Below are 24,838 nucleotides of genomic sequence, written 5' to 3' on the forward strand. Positions count from 1 at the left end.
GTGCTTCGTCACTCTATACAACAGAGTACTTCCCCGCCCATACATATTCTATTATCTTTGGAAGTTGTCTGTCACTCGAAAGTGAGCTCTGTGACTGCTATTAACACAATCGGCGGTGAGCTGGCTGTTGAAGACTGTCAAACGTATCTATTACACAGTAACTATTGTGGTGTCAAGGTCAAAGATATCTTTACACTTTAGCACCTTGTCGCTGTCACTTCATGTTTTATTTTTTGTATAAAAATTGCCAAAAGGCATAAAGTTCTAAGAATTGCTTGATTTTGCGAGCAAACCAAAGTTTGAATGACTTTAAAATCATAGATAACCATTTTAAAGGCTCATAATAGCAGGTTAGTAATATACACTGTTAGTTTTATGAGTGTTACGTGACCTGACTTATATTATTGAAATAATCAAACTCTTTACATGGATATTGTTTACCTGATGAACTACAGTGATGGTAGTTCATTACATCTAAAATCATAAAATAAAAAAAGCAACGTATGTGCCGTATCCTATCGCAAAAGTGAATTACTGCACATAAAAGGATACTCTTCACATTCACTCAGAAAAGTATTACATATATTATGCGCTCTTCATAGATTTCGATAGTTATTTCTACGAAATTCTTGGTCCAAACTGTTTAGATAATTTCTGGATTTCATATACTTATAGGCGTTTGCCTCAATTCCACTACTAAATGCTTTTAGTATTAAACTAGAATTAAGACGTTCTGGCGGAGATTATGAGTTATAAGTCTGAATAAAGTAGTGCAGCTAATTCTTTTATCCCGGAGATGAAAACAGCAGGAAAAAATGACGAAGACACTAAATTATGACTGTTATTTTACTATGATCATTGTGACATAGATCTTAAAGGGGGATGTCGAAAATCAATAAAAAAAAATGTCGATTGTACTGTCACATGGTTTAACGTAAAGTGACTCTACCATAGTACGGTCGAGTTCATAAACTTGTGAGCAAAAATTTGATCAAAAATATTAACGGCGTAGAAGCGTGTTCAGATATTTTTGATCAAATTTTTGTTCACAAGTTTATAAACTCGACTGTACCAGACTAAGCTCGAACATGTAAATACTTTCTAGTATCGGTTGTAACGTGATGTGTTAGAAACGGAAAACATAATTTTTTGGATAATTTTAGTTTAGTACCTAGACTAATAAAGATTTGCTCCATGCTAAAAATTTAATGCGACAATGACATGACCAGATCGTAAAATGCGAGCAAAATCGTCTGAAATGACATATTTATGACAATCACAACCCTAGCACTTCAATGAATTTTGCTTACATTTTACGAACCCTGGACATGACGTCATCTAGAGTTAAAGCATCCGGTAGAAAATCTTTGCGCGATTATTCAAAATGCTGAAATATCTCGGATACAAATTGTACGTGTAAGCCCACTGTCATGAACTTACGGGGGTAACAAGTCGGCACCGTCTGTGCCTCATAGCAGCGCGGCGCGCTCCGCCGGTGAACTGTCGGACGCTTCGGCGAGCAAGTTCTGTTCCTCCGCGGGATTCGCTGCCGGCGCGTACATGCTCTCGTATACTGGGTTCGCGAAGTGATTGGCGCCGTTCTGCAGGACAATAATATAAACAATGATAAAACGACACCGGTAGTGATGATAGTGTATTGAGAGCGGTCGCGCAGCCGCCGTGGCGTGTGCTAGAGAAAGGACTACAAATTACTCCGAAACATGTCAAACTAAACTCGATTGAAAACGTGAGTTATTCGTTTTATTTCACTGTGAGTGAGTCTCACAGTATTTTCATGTTCTAAAAAACAACACCGGTTTATTATCAATTTTCAAATGACTCTTAGCCTAATGTCCATTGTACTCGTGAGTAAGAGCTAATCCACTCTTGATAACACTTTCTTATAGTCCAAAAGTCATTACATCGATGGCTCCATGTATATGCCCGGTTCACATTATTCCGGTAAAAGCATTCCAGTAGCATGACACTGCGCTGCTCGATCGATCTTGTGTAACTCGTTTGGATTGTGACCCCGCAATGTATCGCTACTGGCACGATTTTACTGGAATAATGTGTATCGGGCATTACAATGTGTTATTTCTATCAGTTGGGTTCCGTTTTATATTTTTTTGTTTTCTATATAATTTGTTTACATTTTTAAATTTATTCTTTTATTTTATTAGAATTTGGTTATTAAACCATGTTTTTCGTTGTTAAGATTAAAATTTCTTATACATCTTAAAGTGACTCAAAAATCTTTAGAGAAGTCACAAAGACGTAAGCAAAATTCGTAATTTCTAGCGTCATTTCTAAAGTGGCAACACAGCCTTAGTGTGCCATAGAAGTACAGATGTATTGAATAACGTTTTGCCATCGTATTTCATCGGAAAAGTTCGTTTTTATCTAGCTATCTCAACTAGCTTTAAGTTTACTGAAGCAAGAAAATTGAAAAGGAATGGAGAAAGTAAGATAAATACGAACTTTTCCGACAAAACATTATTCACTACATATGTAGGGGTGTTCGGGGTGCACTGACCTCCCTCTGCGGGGGCAGTAGGTCGCGGCGGGGCGGCTCGTCGTCCGCCAAATACATCGGGTTGCTGATTTCCACGTTGTCAGATAGTCGTGCGTGCACGAAGGCGCCCCTGGAAGGATAAACAGTTTTAGTTCCTCTCCGAAGCACTTCTTAGTCTCGAACTGTTTAATAGTAGGTATATTATATTGTATATTAAGGGCGTTACATAAAGAATTACGAACGAGAGTCTATTAGAAGCCCGAATTAGAAGACTGAGTCAATATTCTTAATTGCAGTACAGTCAAGTGCAAAGATATTGACACGTTCAAAGTTACATAAATATGTATACACGACTTTATGCACAGTGTATACATATTTTCGTAACTCTGGCCGAAACATAAAAATATGTTAGCCCGACCCAAAAAGAGGGGTGTTATAAATTTGACGCCAGTCTGTCTGCATGTAACTCCCAAACGGATGGACGGATTTCGAAGCGTTTTTTTTATTCGATTCTTAGTAATGTTTCATTAAAATCAGTTTAAGTCGTTTTTGGGATATTGAGTTTTGAAATGACAATATCGGCAGTTTGTTCAACTTTCGTAAGTTGGTTAAATTAGGTTCGGTAGGTTAGCCCCGACGCAAAAAGAGGGGTTCTTTCTTTCTAATTCCGTATTTACCGTTAAGGCACAATGTACTATTTGTTTGTCCGCAAACCCTTGGCACTCGGTATAGTGTGAGATACTCACTGCCTGCGCCGACGCAGCAGGTACAGCGCGGCAGCCACGCACAGCAGTATGAGCAGCGCGGCGCCGGCGCCGGCCCACGCGCCCGCCGCTCCGCCCCCGCCCCCGGCCCCGCCCCCGCCCCGCCCGCCGCCTCCTCGTCACGCGGCGGCGTGCACGACGCGCCCTCCAGGCACGCGCAGTACGCCGTGCCTTCGCTGTTAGAGTCGTCTGTGGAGGGAAAAGTTTAGTGTTTAAGATCAGGTCATCATCATCAGCCAGAACACGTCCACTGCTGAATAAAGTCAGTCTGCCTTGGCGTGATCTGGCCTGCGAGAACAGGCCCTGTAATACGAAGTATTTTTCATGACACTGCTCGAAAATGTGGCCATAGATAACCTCAATCCAGTACCCAAAACTGCCTGTATATGTACATTTAGCAGCCGACTCATTTATGGCTCGCAAATAATAAATATAAATAAATATCACGCGACAATTCACACCAATTGACCTAGTCCCAAAGTAAGCTTAGCAAAGCTTGTGTTATGGGTACTTAGCAACGGATAAATATAATTATATATATACAGATACATACTTAAATACATATTAAACACCCAAGACCCGAGAACAAACATTCGTATTTTTCATACAAATATCTGCCCCGACACGGGAATCGAACCCGGGACCTCAAGCTTCGTAGTCAGGTTCTCTAACCACTAGGCCATCTGGTCGTCTAAAACACGATAACAATGTAACACATTACGAAAACAGGTCGTATCAATATATGTATTTCATAATACGATACGACTTTTTGGAATATAATTTCTGAATTTCATTCCTGGCGTGCTGAGGTAGCGTGCTGGCGTGCGGGAGGGGTGACACTATTTTTATTTTATTTCCTCGCAGTGTTCATGAAAAGCACAATGTTTAGTCTCGGCCAAAAGTGCAATAGATGAACTCGTATTATCGAAGGCTTCCCCTTCGGGTCGGCCTTCAAACTAACTCGTTCATCTATTGCTTACTTTCGTGCCTCTACAACAATGTACTATTAATTCGTGAGTAAGAGGAACGGTACGATACGAACTTCGATTTTCGTTGTGGCCCATCTGGCTTTATTAGTTACCTATGGGTCTCCATACGCAGACGGCGGGCGGGCGGCAGTTGGCGGCGACGCAGGCGTGTCCGTGTCCCACGTAGTGCGCGCAGAGCGGGCCGCCGTACGGGCCGGCGCACGCGCACCGCGCGCCCGCCGCCGTCGCCACGCAGCGCCCGCCGTGCGAGCACCCGCCGCGGACGCACACGCCGGACAGAGGACGCTCTGCGGAACAAACAACAACTTAACTCATTGCTATTGGGGCTGTTCAACGCGGCAGTTTTGTTGAAGACAATTTGTGTTTGTGTTTAGTTTACTTCTCAATAGATGTCGCTATCGCGTTTATGCACAATTCCTGAATGGCGCAATTAAGATTTTTTCATCACACTTGCTCGTAAACAGTGTCGTAACATGCAGGCTACCTTGCTTGCAACCCCCCAAATAAAACCCACGACCTTAATGTGCTTGCCATGAAACCCGTGGTCGGTAAATGAGTCAGTGCCCGTACTGATGCTGTGCGCGCGCTGCTGCAGGCCCACACGCACGTTGCGGCGCGTGCTGCGGGAGGGGGAGGGGGAGGGCGGTGCTGCCAAGAGCGGAGCCTAAGGTATCGCCAATATTTGGAAGAATTATATTTTTTCTTTTACAAATATAAAATTTTACTCGCAAATGTGATGAAAAACATTGTATGTCGCACGGGCGGTACTAGAATTACGAACATCGACTCATTAAAGCCCTCAGTCTTCGACTTCGCGCTTCTAATAGACTCTCGGTTATTGGTAATTTATGTCAGATTAACAAAATAACTGTGCATTGTATAAAGACACCGATATAGCTCGACCAGGGCCACATGCACATCGCTCGAAGAAAATATAATTTCGTTGGGGGTAAAAAGTCCTCGGGTGGCGACCTCGAGCCAGAAGACGAAGCGTTCGCAGGCCTCCCACTAGCTGGACTGATGACATCGCGAAAATTGCGGATAACCGGTGCATGCAAGTGCGGTTCTAAGGGGAGGCTTTTGTTCAGCATTAGACGTCTTCTGGATGTGAAGGGAGGAGTTGTACACAACCTATGCCACACATGTCATGGATGAGGTCACGTAAAAATTAATCCGGTGAGAACCGAATTGTTAGGGCACCATGCCACTATTATTTCTGCGATCCATAATTCTGCGTTTTACTATGATAAAAACATCAACAAACGTGTCACAAAATTCCAAAGCTGAATCGTCACTAAGCGGTATTTAGACGCCTCGCAAAGGTAATCAACAAGTCATTAACTCACATCAAATCACAAGCCATTAAAAATCGATCATGCGGTTTGACAGAAATTATTGTAATGCCCACGGGACTGGATAATAGCGTCTCTCTTATCCTCCTTTTAAATACTACTTAGCGTGAGTGGGACCGCATGATATTGCACGGTTTAAAACCTGTAATGTACGTACATAAGATTGTTTTTATCCTGTCAATTGTACAGTAGTACCCGCGGGATAGCGACAAACGAATTTCTGTACAAATGTAATCGCGGGCAACAGCTAGTTTTTTAAGAAAACTTCTATTCAATTAACTAATAATAACAACTCAAAATTTATTTTATGTATGGTAATCTCGTAATATTACGTAACCGCAAAATAGCCACAACAATTAGCATTTCGTCATTTGACATTTAGATTTGTATGTTAATTAGATTTAAACTTTAAGCGCTTGGTCATTTGGATCTGTTTTGTTTGTATGAATGGAGCTTGACAATTAGATGAAGCAGCCATGACCTGCGATGGACGGTTATGTTATGACGTTAAGTAGACGTTTGGGTACAATTATATATCTATATATATAAAAGAAGAAACTGACTGACTGACTGACTTATAGATCAACCCACAGCTCAAACCGCTGGGCCTAGAAACTTGGAATTTGGTACAGGGGTTCTTTTTATGATAAGTGAGCACTAAGAAAGGATTTTTAAAAATTCATCCTCTAAGGGGGTGAAATAGGGGGGTGAAGCTTATATGGAATTTTCTCATTTCTGGACTTAGAAGTATGAAAATAGGTATACAAGTTCTCGATTAGAAATTAAAGTTATCTGTGTAGGTCATTATAACGGGGGTTAATACACCTATAAGTTCTTGAATTAAAACACATGCCCATATACCTAACTAAAGTACGCGCGGACGAAGTCGCGGGCAAAAGCTAGTACAGTATATACGTAAAATAAACGTATAGGTAGTTTTATGCATTTTAACTACTTGTTAATAACAGTCTAAACAGTTTAATACCAGCGAAGGAAGGAGGATGGGCGGATGACCAGCAGGGCTACTACGAAATTCGAAGTTCGTGTCGTTCCATGCCTCTCACGCTTATACTCGCTATTTAATACGAGTATGAGAGGGACGGTACGATATGACATTCGAATTTCGGAGTAGACCCTCTGGTTAAAGCCGCAGGTTCACGGTGGATGCAGGCCGCGTCCATCCAACCGAAGCAACTAGAGGTCTATGGAGGAGGCCTATGTCCAACAGTGGACGTAATACGGCTGATATGAATTAATGGTATAATTTCTGAGGGACTTGTACTCTCTCTGAGAAAAGAAATAAAATATTTTTCTTACAATGTATAAACATAGGCATTGCGTCTCGGTGTTCATTCGCACTCCTCCGAAACGGTTCGACTGATTTTTATGATTTTTTATCAGTATATTTCACCCTTCTACCATCACCCCCCATTTTTTATGTAGCAGCTGCGGCAGAACAACGTTTGCCGGGTCAGCTGTAGTTTAATAATTCTTACAAATCCCATTAGTGACTGGTGAAAGCATAGGTATAATAGGTAGTGCCACCAGAGTTGAGGTAGCACACAACAACATGTCATGTAATGAGCAATGACAGTGGAATTTTGACATTCACTCATTCATTTCATTTTCCTTTTATGAAATCAGTTCTTCATGTAGCTGTGTGTGTAATCATTCACTTCAACTCTCGTCGCACTACCTATACTAACAAGTTACATGCATCTTGAACTTTTAATCCGGTCTTTACCGTGAACACGGCAAAATTAGTCTAAACAGAAGCAATCAGTAACTAATTGTTTTTTTCTTACTTTTAATTGAATGTATGTATTTAATAAATTTAAACGAGCAATTTTTTGTATATTTATGGGTATACCAGAAACGGCTTACGATTTGGATAAAATTAGCTATGTGGGGGTTATCGGGGGCGAACAATCGATCCGGATCGGTGTTATCGCTGGGAATACGCGTATTTCCGAGTTTTTTTATTTAATAGGGAACCAACGAGCAGTCGGGTCATACCGCCGCCCATGAACACCCATAACATAAGCTGAGTAGGCTCGTTTAAGTGAAGCTCTGACTACACAGTCGAGGAAACTGAATCACGTACCAGTATGATTACATCTGGGAAATGTTTGAGATGTCAACATGCCACTAGTGGCGCAATGGCTCCGCCCTGATACGCGTTTCCGTTTCTTTGACTGTAAGTACTGTTAGGACGACCGGATAGCGCAGTGGTTAGGGAACCTGACTATATGTGAAGCTAGAGGTACCGGGTTCGATCCCCGGTCGGGGCGGACATTTGTATGAAAAATAAATGTTCTCGAGCCTTGGGTGTTTAACATGTATTTAAGTATGTATCTATCTATTTATGTATGTATGTATGTCAATACTTTATTGTACATAAAACACAAAAATAATACAAAAAGAAAACAACAAAACAAAAGAGTAAAAAGGCGAACTTATCCCTAAAAGGGATCTTTTCAAGCTAACCTAAATTTAAGTAAGTATGTTAATCAGTTGCCTAGTCCATAGTGCAAGCTTTTCTTATGTTGGGACTAGGTCAATTGGTGTCAAGTGTACCATGATATTTATTTGATACTAGCTTTTGCCCACGGCTTCACCCGCGTGGGATTCGGTAATCGCGCGCTGTTCCCTCGGGAACTGTGCATTTTTCCGGGATAAAAAGTAGCCTTTGTACTCTGTGGCCCATAAACGTATGTAATGTATGTAAATACTTTATTGTACATAAAACACAAAAATAATACAAAAAGAAAACAACAAAACAAAAGACCAACTATATCTAAAGATAAACTATATCTATGCCAAAAATCACGTCGATCCGTCGCTCCGTTTCGACGTGAAAGACGGACAAACATACAAACACACACACTTTCGCATTAGAATATTAGTATGGATTTATAATAAAAAAATACACACCAATTTCCCTCCGTCCTCTCTTATGTCCACCCATTTTAATTCACAACCACAAACATGAAAGCACTAACAAATCTTCTAAACACCAAAACACAAACAGTGTCTAATCACAGTCTTTTCTAGAATTAAACATAATAACTATATTTAGTCACTAGCTTTTTCTATTTCTTCTTACAAGCTAACTACATTGTGTAACTTAAAAATTGGAATTTTATAACTTCATTGAAATAATAAGTTATTTTAAAAAGACGTATCGTAGTGTGGCGCGTTTTTCGCGGTACGATGCGTGCGCGCCGCCGGAGCGTAGTCGCGGAGTGGACCGACTGTGTACTCCAGCGCCGGTTGTAGCGCTGTTTGTTTCGGATTTGCTTGTCAATGCAAGGTAATTTTACGTGGACATGGGTAATTTGATAGTCAAACAGTGTTTAAAAGGAAAACAAAGAGTCAAGATGAGGTTTAAATAGTAGATTGTACAATACAATACATACAATACAAACTCTTTATTGTACACCAGACATAGTAAGCGATATAGAAAACAGATACACAGAGAAAAAAAAAAATACAGGTGAGCATAGGCGCCTTATCGCAGAGCGATCTCTTCCAGGCAAACCTTTACAGAAAGAAGGAAGGACTAGTTTACACAGGTGGTGCATCAGTAGATCAGAAAATTTAAACGTAACAGCAATACTACGAATACACCATTTATATCGTACATATAATATACGCAAATAAATATAGGTAGTGAGATAAAGCAGCAAATAAATAAATAAATTATAATAAGGCTAATAATTACAAGATGCAGATAGTGCTTAAGCTAGATTTAAATAGTGACAAAGACTTTGCGCGTCGTAAGTCAATCGGTAAGGAGTACAACAAGAGCAAAAAACGAGCCATTTTACCCGAGACGTTCATATAGCAGGTATTTTGCAGGTGGTAGGACCTTGTGCAAGTCCGCCCGGATTGTACCACCATCTGCTCGCTAATCCTGCCGTGAAGCAGCAGTGCAAGCACTGTAGTTCGGCGTGGAGAGTAAGACATAAATTCTGGCACTTGAGGTATCCCATCTTAGGGGTCTAGGTTGGCAACGCATCTGCAATCCCCTAGTGTTGCAGGTGTCCATGGGCGGTGATGATCTCTTACCATCAGGAGACCCACTTGCTCGTTTGGCATCCAGTCGAATAAAAAAAAAGCTACCCGAGCCGGCACGGCGAGGGTGGATAGAGACGTCGAGGGGAAAATGGGTTTAATGCTCGAGTTTTACACTCTGCTTTTCACTTCGATTGCGAGGAGATGAAATAACAACAGAGGAAACATTATTTACTTACTAGGTAGTACCTACCTTTTATTTTTCATGCATTGGTAATACTCGTATAATTATAAAAAATATAAAAAAATATCGAAACTTTTGTTTGTGGCTGTTTACACCTGATTGTCTTGATCTTAGACGAAGATTTTACTTTATGCACTAGAGCATAACAAGTTATTTTATGTAGCCTCCAGCATAAAGACGAACTTTACGAGAATGAGAAGTGAAAAAACCTTTTTCTCAAAAATGACCGTAAAAGTTGACATTATTCTTTACATATCAGAAGGTGAAGTGCATAGTTTATGGTCAGCGAAAAATTAAAAAGTTAAAAAGATTGCAGGCGCGCTAGCTCGCCTGCAATAATGAATTAGCGCGCCTGCAATCAGTCACAATTTTTTTTAAAGTTAAAAAGGCCATGGAAATGTTGGCACAAGTCGTATACAGCCAAGTCTAATGGCCGATATCAGATATTTTGTTGGAACTCCGGACTTTTTCTATTGGGTCTGAAACAGCTTGTGGTGTTTTCGGTGGAAAAATACACCTGCAGTTTAGTTTTAATGAAAAAAAGGCGGGAAAGCATAAGAAAAATATTGGAATAAAATTAAATGTTATAATATATTTTGAGAAAAAGTTTATTCTATTTCAGAATTATTCACCATTTTTGAGAAAAGCTTTATATTAGTCTCGGCTGGAATAGCAATTGCTGGCTTCGTATTAGTTAAACGGACTCGCAAGCTCGTCCGTTTAATACTCATACTCAGCCAGCAATTGCCTACTTCCAGGCCACGACAATAATCTACTATTATTTGCAGATCTTGACATGAGATTCAAGCTGTCAGGTTTGCGTTACAATGTCAGTGTTTCGTAGTTAACAAACGCGTATTTTCAATGGGCTAGACAACTCGTGTTAGTGATTTCACTCTTTCCACGATTTCAGGAAGCGGTTCCGTGCCGGAAGGAAAAAAAAGCAATCTCCTACAGATTTTTTTTTGAGTTGAGTCGCCTTAAGGGCTAGACACTAGGTACAGTTACCAGCACTATACCATACGATTCTATTTCTAGGACCATTAGGACGTGTCATTTTTATGTAATAAGGGGAAAACAAGCAGGCGGGTCACCTGATGGAAAGCAATCATCACCGCCCATTAACATCCATGCCATAAGTTGAGTTACGGATGCGTTGCTGGATATTTTCTAACGCCCCACTGTGGCAGATATTAATGCAGGTGACTGTACTTGGTTTAGTTTTTAAATTTTATATGAAGTGCTTTACAGGATATGTCGGATGGAATGGAGAAGGAAATTACGGTAACATCGGGGTTCTATTCTTGTTTTTATTAAAACTACTAGCTGTTGCCCGCGGCCTCGCCCCCGTTGTATTTTTTTTCTGTATTTTCTTCCATAAAAACCTCCTCCTGACAGCAACGAACACAAAAAAAAAAGAATTAGCGAAATCGGACCAGTCGTTCCCGAGTTTTGCGATTAGCAACACATTTTACGATTCATTTTTATTTATATATAAATAAAATAAATAAATAAATAAATATCACGGGACAATCCACACCAATTATAGATGTATGACATTCATAAGACACCAAGGACGCTAGACTGGACTGAACCGGACTGGTACTAAGACAATACATCGCCAGCTAGGTCGCCGCAAGGTTATGTGGATGACCGTTAAGTGAACTTTAAGTCTTCCTCATGTTTAAAAAAAATGTTCTCAGTACAAAGGGACATGAATGCCTTGAATGCTGCTATTTTTATTGCATGTATGAATAAAATATGAGTTGTAGTATAAAGATATACTCAAAACAAATGAAACCTAACTGACAAGTACAAGTTACAATTTACAAGCGGTAGTCATTGTTTAACAGTATGCATTGAAAAGAGACTACGGCTTGTAAATTGTAACTTGTAGCTTCGTGAAATAGGGCACAGGTCTAAGAAAGTGAGGCAATTTACAAAAGTTTTTTTTCCGTAAGACCGACTCATGAATAATATTACAACGTAATTCTGTGGGATACAGACTTTAGGTATATTTTCCACAAAATGTTCTGAATGTATTGAAAAAATGTTGCTTTTATATTTATGATAAATATTTGTCATACCCGTAAATATTATTAACCAAATCTAGTAACGAATTTATACATATCTTTATTCAATTAAGGCTAAGCACATATGAATGTCAAAAAAAAATCTACCACCGGTTCGGAAAAACCTCTGTTGAGAAGAATCCGGCAAGAAACTCAACGAGGTATATTTTGAAATTTAATGCTGCTGCGAAATATTTGAGTTCCTCGCCCGCTACGATATAATATGGCGACTGTACACAACTTTAACATACTAGTCATCACTGACGTCCCGTAAAAAAAATACCAACCCGGTGAGAATAAAAGGTGGGAACCATATCATATCAGTACCAATATCTTCTTATTTTTCAACCATTAACACGAGGTAAATCGTTTAGAAATCCCCTCAACCTGACTAAGGAAAACTACATCGAAAACTACAAACGTGCACGATGGCACTCAATTTCGACTCAAGTGACATGGACATAAGATCGACAAAGATGTTAAAACAAATAAATGAAAAATTAGATATCGAAGTGGTTTCCCAAGCGCCGGGAAGTCCGCTGACCGCGGTGTGTTTAACTAAGACTGTATTTCTACTAATATTTTGATTTATTGACGACTAAATAGCCTGATACCTTGACTACTGGAACTTGACTACGAAGCTTAAGGCAGGGTTCTGTCAGCGCTCAGAAAATTTTGTACTGCCAAAAGCAAAAATATGGACTCACCTAGACTCTTATTACGACGTAATAAGGCCGTGGTAACATATTTTTGAGTGGTTCGAATAGAACATATTTTTGCACTTGACTGTATGAAAATAAGTTTTGTTATAATTTTTTTTTTCTCTGACTTCTTTATCTTTGGAAACATTCATACTTCCCGCATATTGCAGCGATAAACGAATTTGTTGGCAGACCTCGCCACGGACAACGCCTACGAGTATATTACAAGCTTTTATTAAGTTTCACCTGACCCGTTGTCTGTCTGTCTGTAGTCAAATCTTGCGACTTAAATTTGATCAACTTCCAGTAGTCAGATTGACTTGAAATTTGGAATACTTATGTAAATCGCGTGAAAATACACCTCGTCTCCGCAGGAGGGAACTCTTCAACGGTTAATAGCATCGACTTGAAATTTGTTATGTAAATTTAGTTTGGGTGACAATGCAAGTACAGTACAGCAAGTAAAGTACAGTCAGCAATTTTTTTTTTATTAAAAATGTCATTTTTATGGTTAGGTTAGTTTAATGATAAAAAACGTTGTTTTATGCTTGTCAGAATGATCGTTTGTCATAACTCTTTCTTCTAGGAATCAAATAATTGTTCAGAATTTCAAAAGATCGATAAATCGTTTCGGTAATCAACCGTCGCCGTCGCGTGTCATGTATGCGGTTGACATTCCGTTTTACCATGTTTTACACTCGGTCTGGCACGTTCCTATTACGGTCATGGCATGATACGGTGTGACGTGTAGAGACCTTAAGTGTTCAGTTTTTCCCTTTGAGGCACGGAGTCAGGAAGTCGGAATCATTTTTAATACGAGATTTTTATATCATTTTATCAGCGGAATCCTAATTCTTGATAAGTAGAGGAAACTCGACCTTATATTCAAAGTTGTGGTGACAACGAAACAAAGATGTTATGAATCATTGACTTTTCCTCTTAAACTAAAATGTGTTTAGCAAAGAACCGGCTTGGCAGATTTTGCAATAGGTCGTGTTGTAGAAATACAAGCGGTAGCTAAATTGTTCAACGATTTATTAAAAAGGCCATCCACTTACGTACTTCTACAGACGTGATATTGCAGTCAAAAAACTGTAAAATTACGCATATAAAAAAAACAAATGAATAAATCGGCCACACTTCGTACACGGTCTCTTCAGAGCCGAATCAACAATATATCACCACACTATTGTTTTCTTTTGTCGGGTTAATTGACCATAATTAAAAAGGTTGAACCATATTTTAATAACTTGCATTTTTTGTTATTTTATTGTGGCACAGGATGTAAGACAGCGAAAATTTAATTATTAAAACAAGTTGAAGGTGAAGTTCAGATTTTATAAATATCCGGTAGCGTTTATGTATTTAATTAAAAGATAATTAAGCGGTACCTAATGTTATTGTGCGAAAATACAACGTTAATCAGGTTTGGAGAGTAAACAAGCAAAAGAGAGCAAGTTAATTTCAAATAAAATACTGAAATTTCAAATATTACTAAAATAAAACACCTTAACTACGGATACAAGTTTTTTTTGTCGTAGGTATTGTCTTATCTGAAACCAAATTAGTTTCGTAGCTTCGAAAAATTCTAGGACGTGAGTCACGTAGCCTGACTAGACTAGCTGTGGTGGCCTAGTGGTTTGACCTTTCGCCTTCCACGCAGAGGATCGTAGGTTCAAATCCGGACATCTAAGTCTTTCGAAATTCATGTGCGAAATTACATTGTAAATTTTCCAAAACACCTACAAACATAAACCTAAGAAGCAATTTAATGGCGTGTCTAAAGTTCCCAATCTGCACGGGGCCGCGTGGGAACTATGACTCAAGCCCTCACATTCCGAGAGCACGCCTGTGCCCAGAAGTGGGATGTATATATAATGATTAATTGCAACATAAAATACGATATGCATTTTGATTTGTAATCGCTAAAAACAAGTTGCGTCATACCGGTGTGACGCGAAACTGGAACAGGCGGACGCTGCAAACCGGTTAGCGGAGGTCGCAGGGCGGCCTTACCCTTGAACCTAGCGCCTGCGCGTACAGTTACAGAGCATCGGCAATTACTTGCTTGGATATACCTAGTGCCATCCACGAAGACGCGTGATTTTGTCAAAATTATGTATTTATTTGTTTATGTATTTGGGCACAAACGGTACAATAAAACTTACATTATAAACAATTACATCTAACATTGACCAACAAAGTTGCCACAGGTTATTAGTTCCCAATAATAAAATATATAAAAAATCAAAAAACCCGACTGCCTTAAAAAATACTAAAAAGAAGAAAACAAGTCTAGTGGGCTAGAACTTTGTTAAGTAGCTAACTTAAAGTTCAACAGTCGGGACTCGTTAGGTAAGAATTTTTGAGCGTCACTGGCTGTTGAACTTTAAGTTCGCTACTTAACAAAGTTCTAGCCCACTAGACTTGTTTACTTCTTTTTAATATTTTTAAGGCAGTCGGGTTTTTTGATTTTATAAATTTATTGTTTTATTTCACACTTTTCTGTGAAAATGGTATATTAAAACGGTTATAACCCATATATTTTTAGAATGGGCTAATTTTTAGCTGTCATTTGATACCCCACTCGATAACTTAAAATAAAAAACATTTTTTGAAAACTTACTATTCGGGGCCAAAAATCTGCCATTTTGATTTTTTAAGAATTTCATGTACCCAGTGTCACTCGCGTCATTAAAACGAATCCAATGACGTACCATTTATCAAAATCGGTCCAGCCATTGAGTCGTTACGAGAGGACATAGGAATAGACATACATACATAACATACGCGTCAAACACATAACCCTCCTTCTTCGCAGTCGGGTAAAAACGGGTATAAAGGTAACAGACACACAAAGAAAAAGGCTACGACTTGCAAAAAAGACAATGTGCATATAACCCATTCTCAAAAAAATGCCATAACAAATGACTTACCTACTATTTAATGACAGTCTTATATCTACTTGGCTATTGGAGGAATGCTAAATATATCAATATCAGAAAATTTGCTGTTATACATTTTACAAACTCGTTTAATGAATGAGTTCGCAGCATATTTACGAAAATTAGACATTAATGACATTGTAATAAGAACCAAGCAGGTTTTTGCAGGTTGTAGGACCTTGCGGAAGGTCCGCCCGGATTGCTACCACCATCTTGCTCGCTAATCCTGCCGTGAAGCAGCAGTGCTTGCAGTATTGTGTTTCGGCATGGAGAGTAAGACAGCCGGTGAAATTACTGGCACTTGAGGTATCCCATCTTAGGCCTCTAGGTTGGCAACGCATCTGCAATACCCCTGGTGTTGCAGGTGTTTATGGGCGGTGGTGATCTCTTACCATCAGGAGACCCACTTGCTCGTTTGCCATCCAGTCGAATAAAAAAAAAAAACCACGGCACGCGTCATCGTGAATGACTCTACCTATAACTAGTGTTTATTTGTTTGTTTATAATCTTAATTGTACAGAGTTAAACATAAAAAAATGCTTAAGTACGAAGTAAAAGTGTCATCATCATCATATTTAAGCTATAGGACGTCCACTGTTGGACATTGGCCTCCCCCACAGACCTCCAGTTGCCTCGGTTGGAAGCGGCTTGCATCCACCGTGAACCCGCGACTTTAACCAGGTCATCCGTCCATCTCGTTGGTGGGCGTCCCACGCTGCGCTTGCCGACCCGCGGTCTCTACTCGAGAACCTTACGGCCCCAACGACCATCTGCTCTCCGTGCTATATAGCCTGCCCATTGCCACTTCAACAAGCTAATTCGATTAAGTAAAAGTATAAAGTACTGTTAACGCATAGCTTAATAAGAACAAAAGCGGCCAAGTGCGAATCGGCCTACTTATTAGAATGTAAATGTCGCTCGGGACTCGTCGGTTTTTGTCGTACATAAAAAAGGGGCCAAGTGCGAGTCGGCCTACTTATTAGAATGTAAATGTCGCTCGGGACTCGTCGGTTTTTGTCGTACATAAAAAGCGGCCAAGTGCGAGTCGGCCTACTTATTAGAATGTAAATGTCACTCGGGACTCGTCGGTTTTTGTAGTACATAAAAAAGGGGCCAAGTGCGAGTCGGACTCGCGCACGAAGGGTTCCGTACCATCATCTATACAACATGAGACATTAGCAAAAAATGGCAAAAAAATCACGGCTGTTGTATGGGCCCCCCTTAAATATTTATTTTATTTTGTCTTTAGTATTTGTTATAGCGGCAACAGAAATATCATCTGTGAAAATTTCAAGTGTCTAGCTATCACGGTTCACGAGATACAGCCTAGTGACAGACAGATAGGCGGACAGAGGAGTCTTAGTACGAATAGGGTCCCGATTTTACCTTTTGAGTACAAAGCCCTAAAAATGTTTTTTTTTTCTTATTGGTTTGCGTTATAAAAACTACCTTTGCACCAAATTTTGCATCAAGTTTCTGTCCTCGCTGCAGTTGCTAAGGCGTTTAAATAAACGATAAGTGCTTAGCAACATCTGTAATTTATGACGTAAACCCTGTAAGGTCGTGTCTTGCGGTTTTTTTTTGGCGAGAAGCGGAGTTTTCCTTGTATGTGTGGATGAGTTCCGGCAATATCAAAGTGAATCTACGAATAATTCGTCGGAAACGATTTTATTGTAAAAACAAAATGTTTTAGTTTTTCATGGTGACTTTTTTTCACATTGTTGTTAATTTATTAGTCAATCACCTTTTAGTATTCTAACCGCGAACATTAACATTTTGTATAGACATAGTGGATAGATTAGTGATTCAACCTAACACTTGTAACATTATTTAACATATTAACTAAACAGTTTTAAATTAAAACACTCTTTTCACATTTCGTAACATCAAAGATTCTATTTAGGCTATAACAAACACTTATGAATGTCAAAAAAAAAAACTAACACCGGTTCGGAAAAACCTCTGTTGAGAAGAATCCGGCAAGAAACTCAACGAAGTATATTTTTTAAAACAGATTTACAATATTAGTAAATGATACATCACAAGTATTTAACACAACTTTATTTTAACACAGTAGGTTCGCTATTTGAAGGGATCGCTAATGCGGATCAGAATTATTTCCAAATATCCCTGTCCATGATATAATCATTAACTTTATAATACGCCTTAGATATTAGGTAATGTCTTCTTGACAAAAGATCTGAATGCTGTGCATGATGTGTGAACGTCAAGTTTATTTGACTAGTTTATTTGAACGGTTCGTGTAATGATTTACCCGGAGACACAATGGTCGATAAATTTTCTATTTCTGTGACACTCACATTTATAGGTAAGTTGACATTTCGTTGGGTAAGTAGTACGAGGTTTATGGCTACGGTTTATGTAAAATTAATGGAACATAGTAGAATACATACATACAGAGATTAAAAAGTAAATACACATTCCCGAACTATGTTTCGTTAATTGGCATTATGCCATAGATAGTCAATAAAATAAATAAAACCCACTGAAACATAAGACAATCTCTTTGCTGGCCATGGCCAGCAATGTTGTATGAAATTCCATTACTATCCTCTAATTTGAAATTAGATCGAATCTTCAATAAGTGCTATACAAAGACGTACTTGGCGTTCATTCGAGTCATCCATTATGGATGACTAGGAAGGCAAGGCTTAGGCTAAGGGGCTGTTTCACCATCCATTGATTAGCGTTAACCGACGGTTAAGTGTGATGCCGTCTCTGTCTATTCGAACAAAACAAATAGAGACGGCATCACACCTAACCACCAGTTAACACTAATCAATGGATGGTGTAACAGCCCCTAAATAACGACTGCACGTTCGTAACTCCCTGGAGCTTACTTCGTAATGTTGGTACTGGGTGAGTGTTTGAGTTTGATACATATAGCAGCGGTAAGCGGGATACTCAATAAATAAAACCGGGCAAGTGCGAGTCGAACTCGCGCTCCGAGGGTTCCGTACACATTTATAGGTATGTAAACGGGAATCGTGTGATGAAGATATTTCCCGCTTTTTCTGAGTGATTTAATACATCCAATGTAAGCAGACCCCTGCTCCTGAGCAAAACGTACGCAGTGTGGGGTCAGATTATATTGGTCATTGATATTTACACACACACACAAAAATCAAGATTTTCAGACTTTTCTAGTTGGATGTGTTATAATAGCTAACTTCACATCAAAGTTTCAAGTTTCTAGAACAACTGGAAGTACCCTATAGGTTTTCAGTGCACGGCAATTTGTATGGAATCACGTTGTTTAATGACTGTAAGTTTCGATTGCGTAGACTTTGATTTTTTCAAGGCTTCAAGGGACCGCAGATATGAGTATTCTATATCAATTTCAGCTTGATACCTTCACGCGTTCCTGAGAAAAAGGGTCTTGACAGACGGACGGACGCACAGACAACAAAGTGATCCTATAACGGTTCCGTTTTTTCCTTTCGAGGTACGGAACCCTAAAAATGCTGTCTTTAACTAGGGCCTTTTGATTGCGTAGACTTTGATTCTTTCAAAGCTTCAAGGGACCGCAGATATGACTATTCTATACTATATCAATTTCAACTTGATACCTTCACGCGTTCCTCAGAAAAAGGGTCTTAACCGACGGACGGACGCACAGACAACAAAGTGATCCTATAACGGTTCCGTTTTTTCCTTTCGAGGTACGGAACCTAAAAACGCTGTCTTTAACTAGGGCTCGCTATAAAAAAAAATACTCACTATGCGGCTTATAGTCATGGTCGTCCCCTCCGATCCGGCCGTCGTTGTCACTGAACCTCCCAGCCACGTCGTTCTCATCAACGACACGCGTGTCGTGCGTGTGTGTGGCGCAGTCTGCGTCCACGCAGGCGGGGCGCTGGCAGCGGTCGCCTGTGAACTGCGGCGGGCATGCGCACGAGACGCTGCCTTGGGAGGACACTTGGCAGGTACCCTGGACACAGAAGGTTAACGTTAAGCTGTCTACTGGAGCGGGACAAGGTAGCGGAGCGGTACACCAATATAATTGCATATAATCTCCGCTTCTTATCAGTGGTAAGTTAGGTTAGGTTAGAGTTGGTAACTAGCTTAAAAATTCATACTATACTACGGTCATTACAAACGTGCGAACTGAGTCATAAATCATTTTAAATGTACCTCTCGCTCGCACTCACAGGCCTTATGGGACTTCCCTAGTGTCACACCACACACAACACTGATTGCTACCACCATCTTGTTCGCTAATCCTGTCGCGAAGCAGCAGTGCTTGCACTGTTGTGTTTCGGCGTGGAGAGTAAGACAGCCGGTGAAATTACTGGCACTTGTGGTATCCCATCTTAGGCCTCCAGGTTGGCAACGCATCTGCAATCCCCTTGGTGTTGCTGGTGTCTAGGGGCGGTGGTGATCTCTAACCATCAGGAGATCCAGTGGAAAAAAAAGATTACACGCATTGTGAAGCTATTTATAAAACAGATAAAAAATTGTCAAACACTGTATTGTCTAATACACTCGGCATCACAATTCTTGTCACCACGTTTTTCTGTCACACGGTATAGGATGGGGTAGAAAGAGATAGCGAACGCGATAGCGACCGCCCGGCTTTTACGTGATACGGCCACTGGCCTGACGATGGTGTTACCTGGTTCAAACAGAGTCCCTGACAGACGTCCGGGCGGCAAGTGGCCCCGGCCGGAGTTAGCTCGCAAACGCTGCCGGGTCCACATAGACCGTACGCGTCGCCTTCGCATTGCGAGCAGTGGATACCTGTGCGAACACGACTTTATATTATAGAAGCAGTTACTTGACTCTGCGTCTTTTTTTAGGACAGACTGTTGCTGTTAGTTTCAATGGAGCCTGAAGATTCAAGAATGATGGAATGAATCAGAATAAATGTTTTTATGAATAAAATCCAAGCGATTTCCTTTAATTTAGCTGAGTCGTGTTAAATACTGCTGAGTAGTGCTAGTGCTACATACTACTGACTTGTGTTAAATACTTACTGTTGAGTAGTGCTACATACTGTTGAGTCGTGCTGCATACTAGCGAGTCGTGCTACATACTGGCGAGTCGTGCTACATACTGGCGAGTCGTGCTACATACTGTTGAGTCGTGCTACATACTGGCGAGTCGTGCTACATACTGGCGAGTCGTGCTACATACTAGCGAGTCGTGCTACATACTGGCGAGTCGTGCTACATACTGGCGAGTCGTGCTACATACTGGCGAGTCGTGCTACATACTGGCGAGTCGTGCTACATACTGGCGAGTCGTGCTGCATACTAGCGAGTCGTGCTACATACTAGCGAGTCGTGCTACATACTGGCGAGTCGTGCTACATACTGTTGAGTCGTGCTACATACTGGCGAGTCGTGCTACATACTGGCGAGTCGTGCTACATACTAGCGAGTCGTGCTACATACTGGCGAGTCGTGCTACATACTGGCGAGTCGTGCTACATACTAGCGAGTCGTGCTACATACTGGCGAGTCGTGCTACATACTGGCGAGTCGTGCTACATACTGGCGAGTCGTGCTACATACTGGCGAGTCGTGCTACATACTAGCAAGTCGTGCTACATACTGGCGAGTCGTGCTACATACTGGCGAGTCGTGCTACATACTGGCGAGTCGTGCTACATACTGGCGAGTCGTGCTACATACTGGCGAGTCGTGCTACATGCTGGCGAGTCGTGCTACATACTGGCGAGTCGTGCTACATACTGGCGAGTCGTGCTACATACTGGCGAGTCGTGCTACATACTGGCGAGTCGTGCTACATACTGGCGAGTCGTGCTACATTCTGGTGAGTCGTGCTACATACTGGCGAGTCGTTCTACATACAGCCGAGCAGTGTAACATACTACTGAGTAGAGTTATACACCACTAATTAGTTCTTCATATCGGCAAGTTATTAAAATAAAAAAAATATATTGTCACAACATAATTAGATAGATAGATGAATATCAAATTCGGTATAAGATTAGAAAATTGGAAATAAACCAGCTATGTTCCAGCAATGGGTACCAATCTCAGCGAATGCTGGACACATGCATGCATGCATGCTGGAGTAGTGTTACATACTACTAAATAGTGTTAAATACCGCTGAGTAGTGCTCCATACCGGAGAGTGAGTAGCGTAACATACCGGTGTAGCCAGGCGCGCACGTGCAGCGCGGCAGACCGCGCGCCGAGTGACAGGTGCCGCCGTTGTCGCACCGCCACGACGCGCACGCCGCGTTGCTCGCCTCTAGTTCGCACCGGTCGCCTGTGTATCCCGCGAAGCAGACGCACTGGGAACAATGAAATTCAGAATGAGGAATTTTGAAAAAGCAGAAGGCTTCATTATTTAATTATTATTTAACACGCGTAAAACAAGTTTAGCAGTCGAAATGAAATTAAGATATTTTAGTAATTTCCAACGGGACTTCCCAAAAAACATAGAAATATAACCCTGAGCATCAATTCCATTGATTTCTTAATGATACTTGTCAAAACGGTAATGACGAAAAAAAAACTACAAAAACGCTGAATAATTATCCCGTTGATCAAGTTTTGGCTACGATAGTGGCCAGTAAAAATGTGAGCTGGTTGGCTGGCTGCATCTTGCATAGTGTACCTTGAGGTCGTCGCCGGCCACGAGGCAGCGGCCGCGGTAGTGGCAGTGCTGCCCGCAGCGGTAGTGCTGGCAGCGGTCGCCGCCGTACAGCGCGCCGCACGCGCACCACGGCGCGCCGCCGCCGCCGCCCGACACCTGGCACGTGCCCGGCCCGCACTCCAGCGGGCACGCCACCGGTCTAGGTGTGCCGGCTGGTGTTAGTATGCACTCGCGCTCCGACTGCGTTTCAAATAAATTAATTAATATTACAGGACACTTGATACCAATTAATTGACTTAGTCCCAAAGTAAGCAAAGCTTGTGTTACGGGTACTAGGCAAGAGATCATATAGTTAAAGAGATACATACTTAAATTCAAATTAAACACTCAAACTCACTATTTATGTAAATCATAATGAAATGATGTATTGAATGAATAAATAAACTAAACTAAACAAGACTGAAGAACAAACATGCGTATTTTTCATACAAATATGGGATCGATCGAGCTTTAATAGAACAACGGAATTATTTAATCGTACCAAAGTTAAAACAAGTTTAAAAGAGATTTAAGAGTGTTTATTCCTGCTGAGCTGGCAACGTTGCATTTTTGTTAGTTCTCGATTATTCCATAAAAATTTAATGAAAATTAAAAATGTTTTCTGATAGAACACTTATTAATATATAAGTTAATGTGTCTACTCCAATAATTATTCGTGATAGACTTTTATATTCCTTAAAGACGAATTAATTATGACCGGTTTTTAAAGAAAATAAAAGTCTCAGCAGGAATAAACGCTCTTAACGAAACGTTCAATGATATTGGTTTCTGATTTCAGTTTTGAATCACGAAGAAAAGAACTAATAAATATAACTTAAGGCCACATGCCGTGGAAAAAAAGCCGTGGTGGCCAAGTGGTTAGACCTATGGCCTTGAAGCCAGGATCGTGGGTTCAAACCCCGGCTCGCACCTCTGAGTTTTTCGAAATTCATGTGCGGAATTACATTTCAAATTTACCACGAGCTTTACGGTGAAGGCAATCATCGTGAGGAAACCTGCACAACAAACCTGCAAAGCAATTCAACGGTGTGTGTGAAGTTCCCAATCCGCACTGGGCCCGCGTAGGAACTATACTGCCCAAGCCCTCTCATTCTGAGAACAGGCCTGTGCCCTGCAGTGGGACGTATATAGGGCTGGGATGATGATGATGATGATTGCCAGGTGGTAATTTTTTTTATCTCGATTTATTGTTAGCCAAGTTTAGTAGGAGGCCTATGTAAAACAGTAGACGTTTTATGGCGGACATGCAGCGCCGGATTTAGAGGAGGGCATCTGGGCCACAGCCCCAGTCCTCCACAAAAGAGGGGTCACACCAGTACACCACACACAGCACTAGGGCAGTCCCATAAGACTTGTGAGTGCGACCGAGAGGTACCTCTAATAGTTATTTATGTGGCTGGTGCATAATCAGAGGCATTAAAGCACGAGTGTGGTTTTATGAAACGAGCCGAAGGCGAGTTTCATAATAAGATCACACGAGTGTTTTAATGCCTAATTATGTATAGCCGCATACATAACTTTATCTACATGCATATCATAAGTTTTCTATAATAGGTTCAGATATGGTCTGTATTTTTAAGTTAGTGTTACTGATAACTAGTTTGAAGTACCTACCAAAACTGAAATAAAAAACTAAAGTTTTATTTATAATAATAATTATTATCTACATGCATGTCATAAGTTTTCTACAATATGTACAGATATGCATTGTTAAAAAAATTATTACCGATACTTTAATGTAAATATTAAGATGCACTGTACTTTAATGTGAACATTAAGATGCACCCGCAGATACCAAGTTTCTTCATAAAGGCCATTTGATAGTCGTTTCTGAACATATAATAGGGAAGTTATGATATGCATGTAGATAAAATGAGTTATGACTCGGTTCGCACGTTTGTAATGGCCGTAGTATAGTAGTAATACTCACAGGGGGCGCTGTCAGGTTGGTAGTGGTGAGCCCGTCGGGGCAGAGGCACGCGAAGGCGGCGGTGGCGCTGCGCACGCAGAGCGCGCTCGCGTGGCACGGGCCCGACGCGCACGGGTCCGCTGACACACGTTCAAAGTTTAATGGAGATTCATTGTGTAACTTTTGTATTGATAAGTTGTCTCGAACAGATCATAATATTCAAAATGGAGAATTGAGTCTAAAGATTATTAGCAAGGAGCGGAATTTTCATAGCAAAAATCAAATGTGAAGACGGATTGACCATTGTGTTTTATCGACTGTCGAACTCCCTGACGGCGGATTCATACTTAGTTGGAAGTAGCGTCTTTTATATCCCCGACCCAAAAAGAGGGGTGTTATAAGTTTGACCGCTATGTGTGTCTGTCTGTCTGTCTGTGTATCTGTCTGTGACACTGTAGCTCTTAAACGGGTGGACCGATTTGAATGCGGTTTTTTTATTTGAATTCAGGCTTTCTGACGATGGTTCCTAGGCATGTTTCATCAAAATCGGTTCAGCCGTTTTTGAGATATTTAACTTTGAAGTGACAAATCGGGGGTTTTCTAACTTTTTGTTATTAGGTTATAAAATGAACCACAGAGGGCGCTAGCGGACACTAATGGTGTGTCAGTGCGTTGTTGC

At 40.7% G+C, this 24,838-nt stretch overlaps 1 protein-coding gene across 1 annotated transcript in view; it reads right to left on the reverse strand.

The window, feature by feature from the left end:
• Window positions 1-1,469: 1,469 nt before the first annotated feature.
• The window catches only part of LOC141441887 (uncharacterized), a 33,817-nt gene continuing 10,448 nt past the window's right edge, over window positions 1,470-24,838 (reverse strand). Inside the window, exons 12-20 of the mRNA XM_074106779.1 lie at window positions 24,181-24,299; window positions 22,212-22,430; window positions 21,741-21,885; window positions 20,236-20,360; window positions 19,341-19,551; window positions 4,361-4,555; window positions 3,258-3,468; window positions 2,537-2,645; window positions 1,470-1,601 (exon numbers count right to left, since the gene is read on the reverse strand). Of these exons, the coding sequence (XP_073962880.1) occupies window positions 1,470-1,601; window positions 2,537-2,645; window positions 3,258-3,468; window positions 4,361-4,555; window positions 19,341-19,551; window positions 20,236-20,360; window positions 21,741-21,885; window positions 22,212-22,430; window positions 24,181-24,299 (1,466 nt within the window). The remainder of the gene's footprint in view (window positions 1,602-2,536; window positions 2,646-3,257; window positions 3,469-4,360; window positions 4,556-19,340; window positions 19,552-20,235; window positions 20,361-21,740; window positions 21,886-22,211; window positions 22,431-24,180; window positions 24,300-24,838) is intronic.

The sequence above is a fragment of the Choristoneura fumiferana genome, chromosome 24 (assembly GCF_025370935.1).
Source record: "Choristoneura fumiferana chromosome 24, NRCan_CFum_1, whole genome shotgun sequence".
Lineage (NCBI taxonomy): Eukaryota > Metazoa > Arthropoda > Insecta > Lepidoptera > Tortricidae > Choristoneura > Choristoneura fumiferana.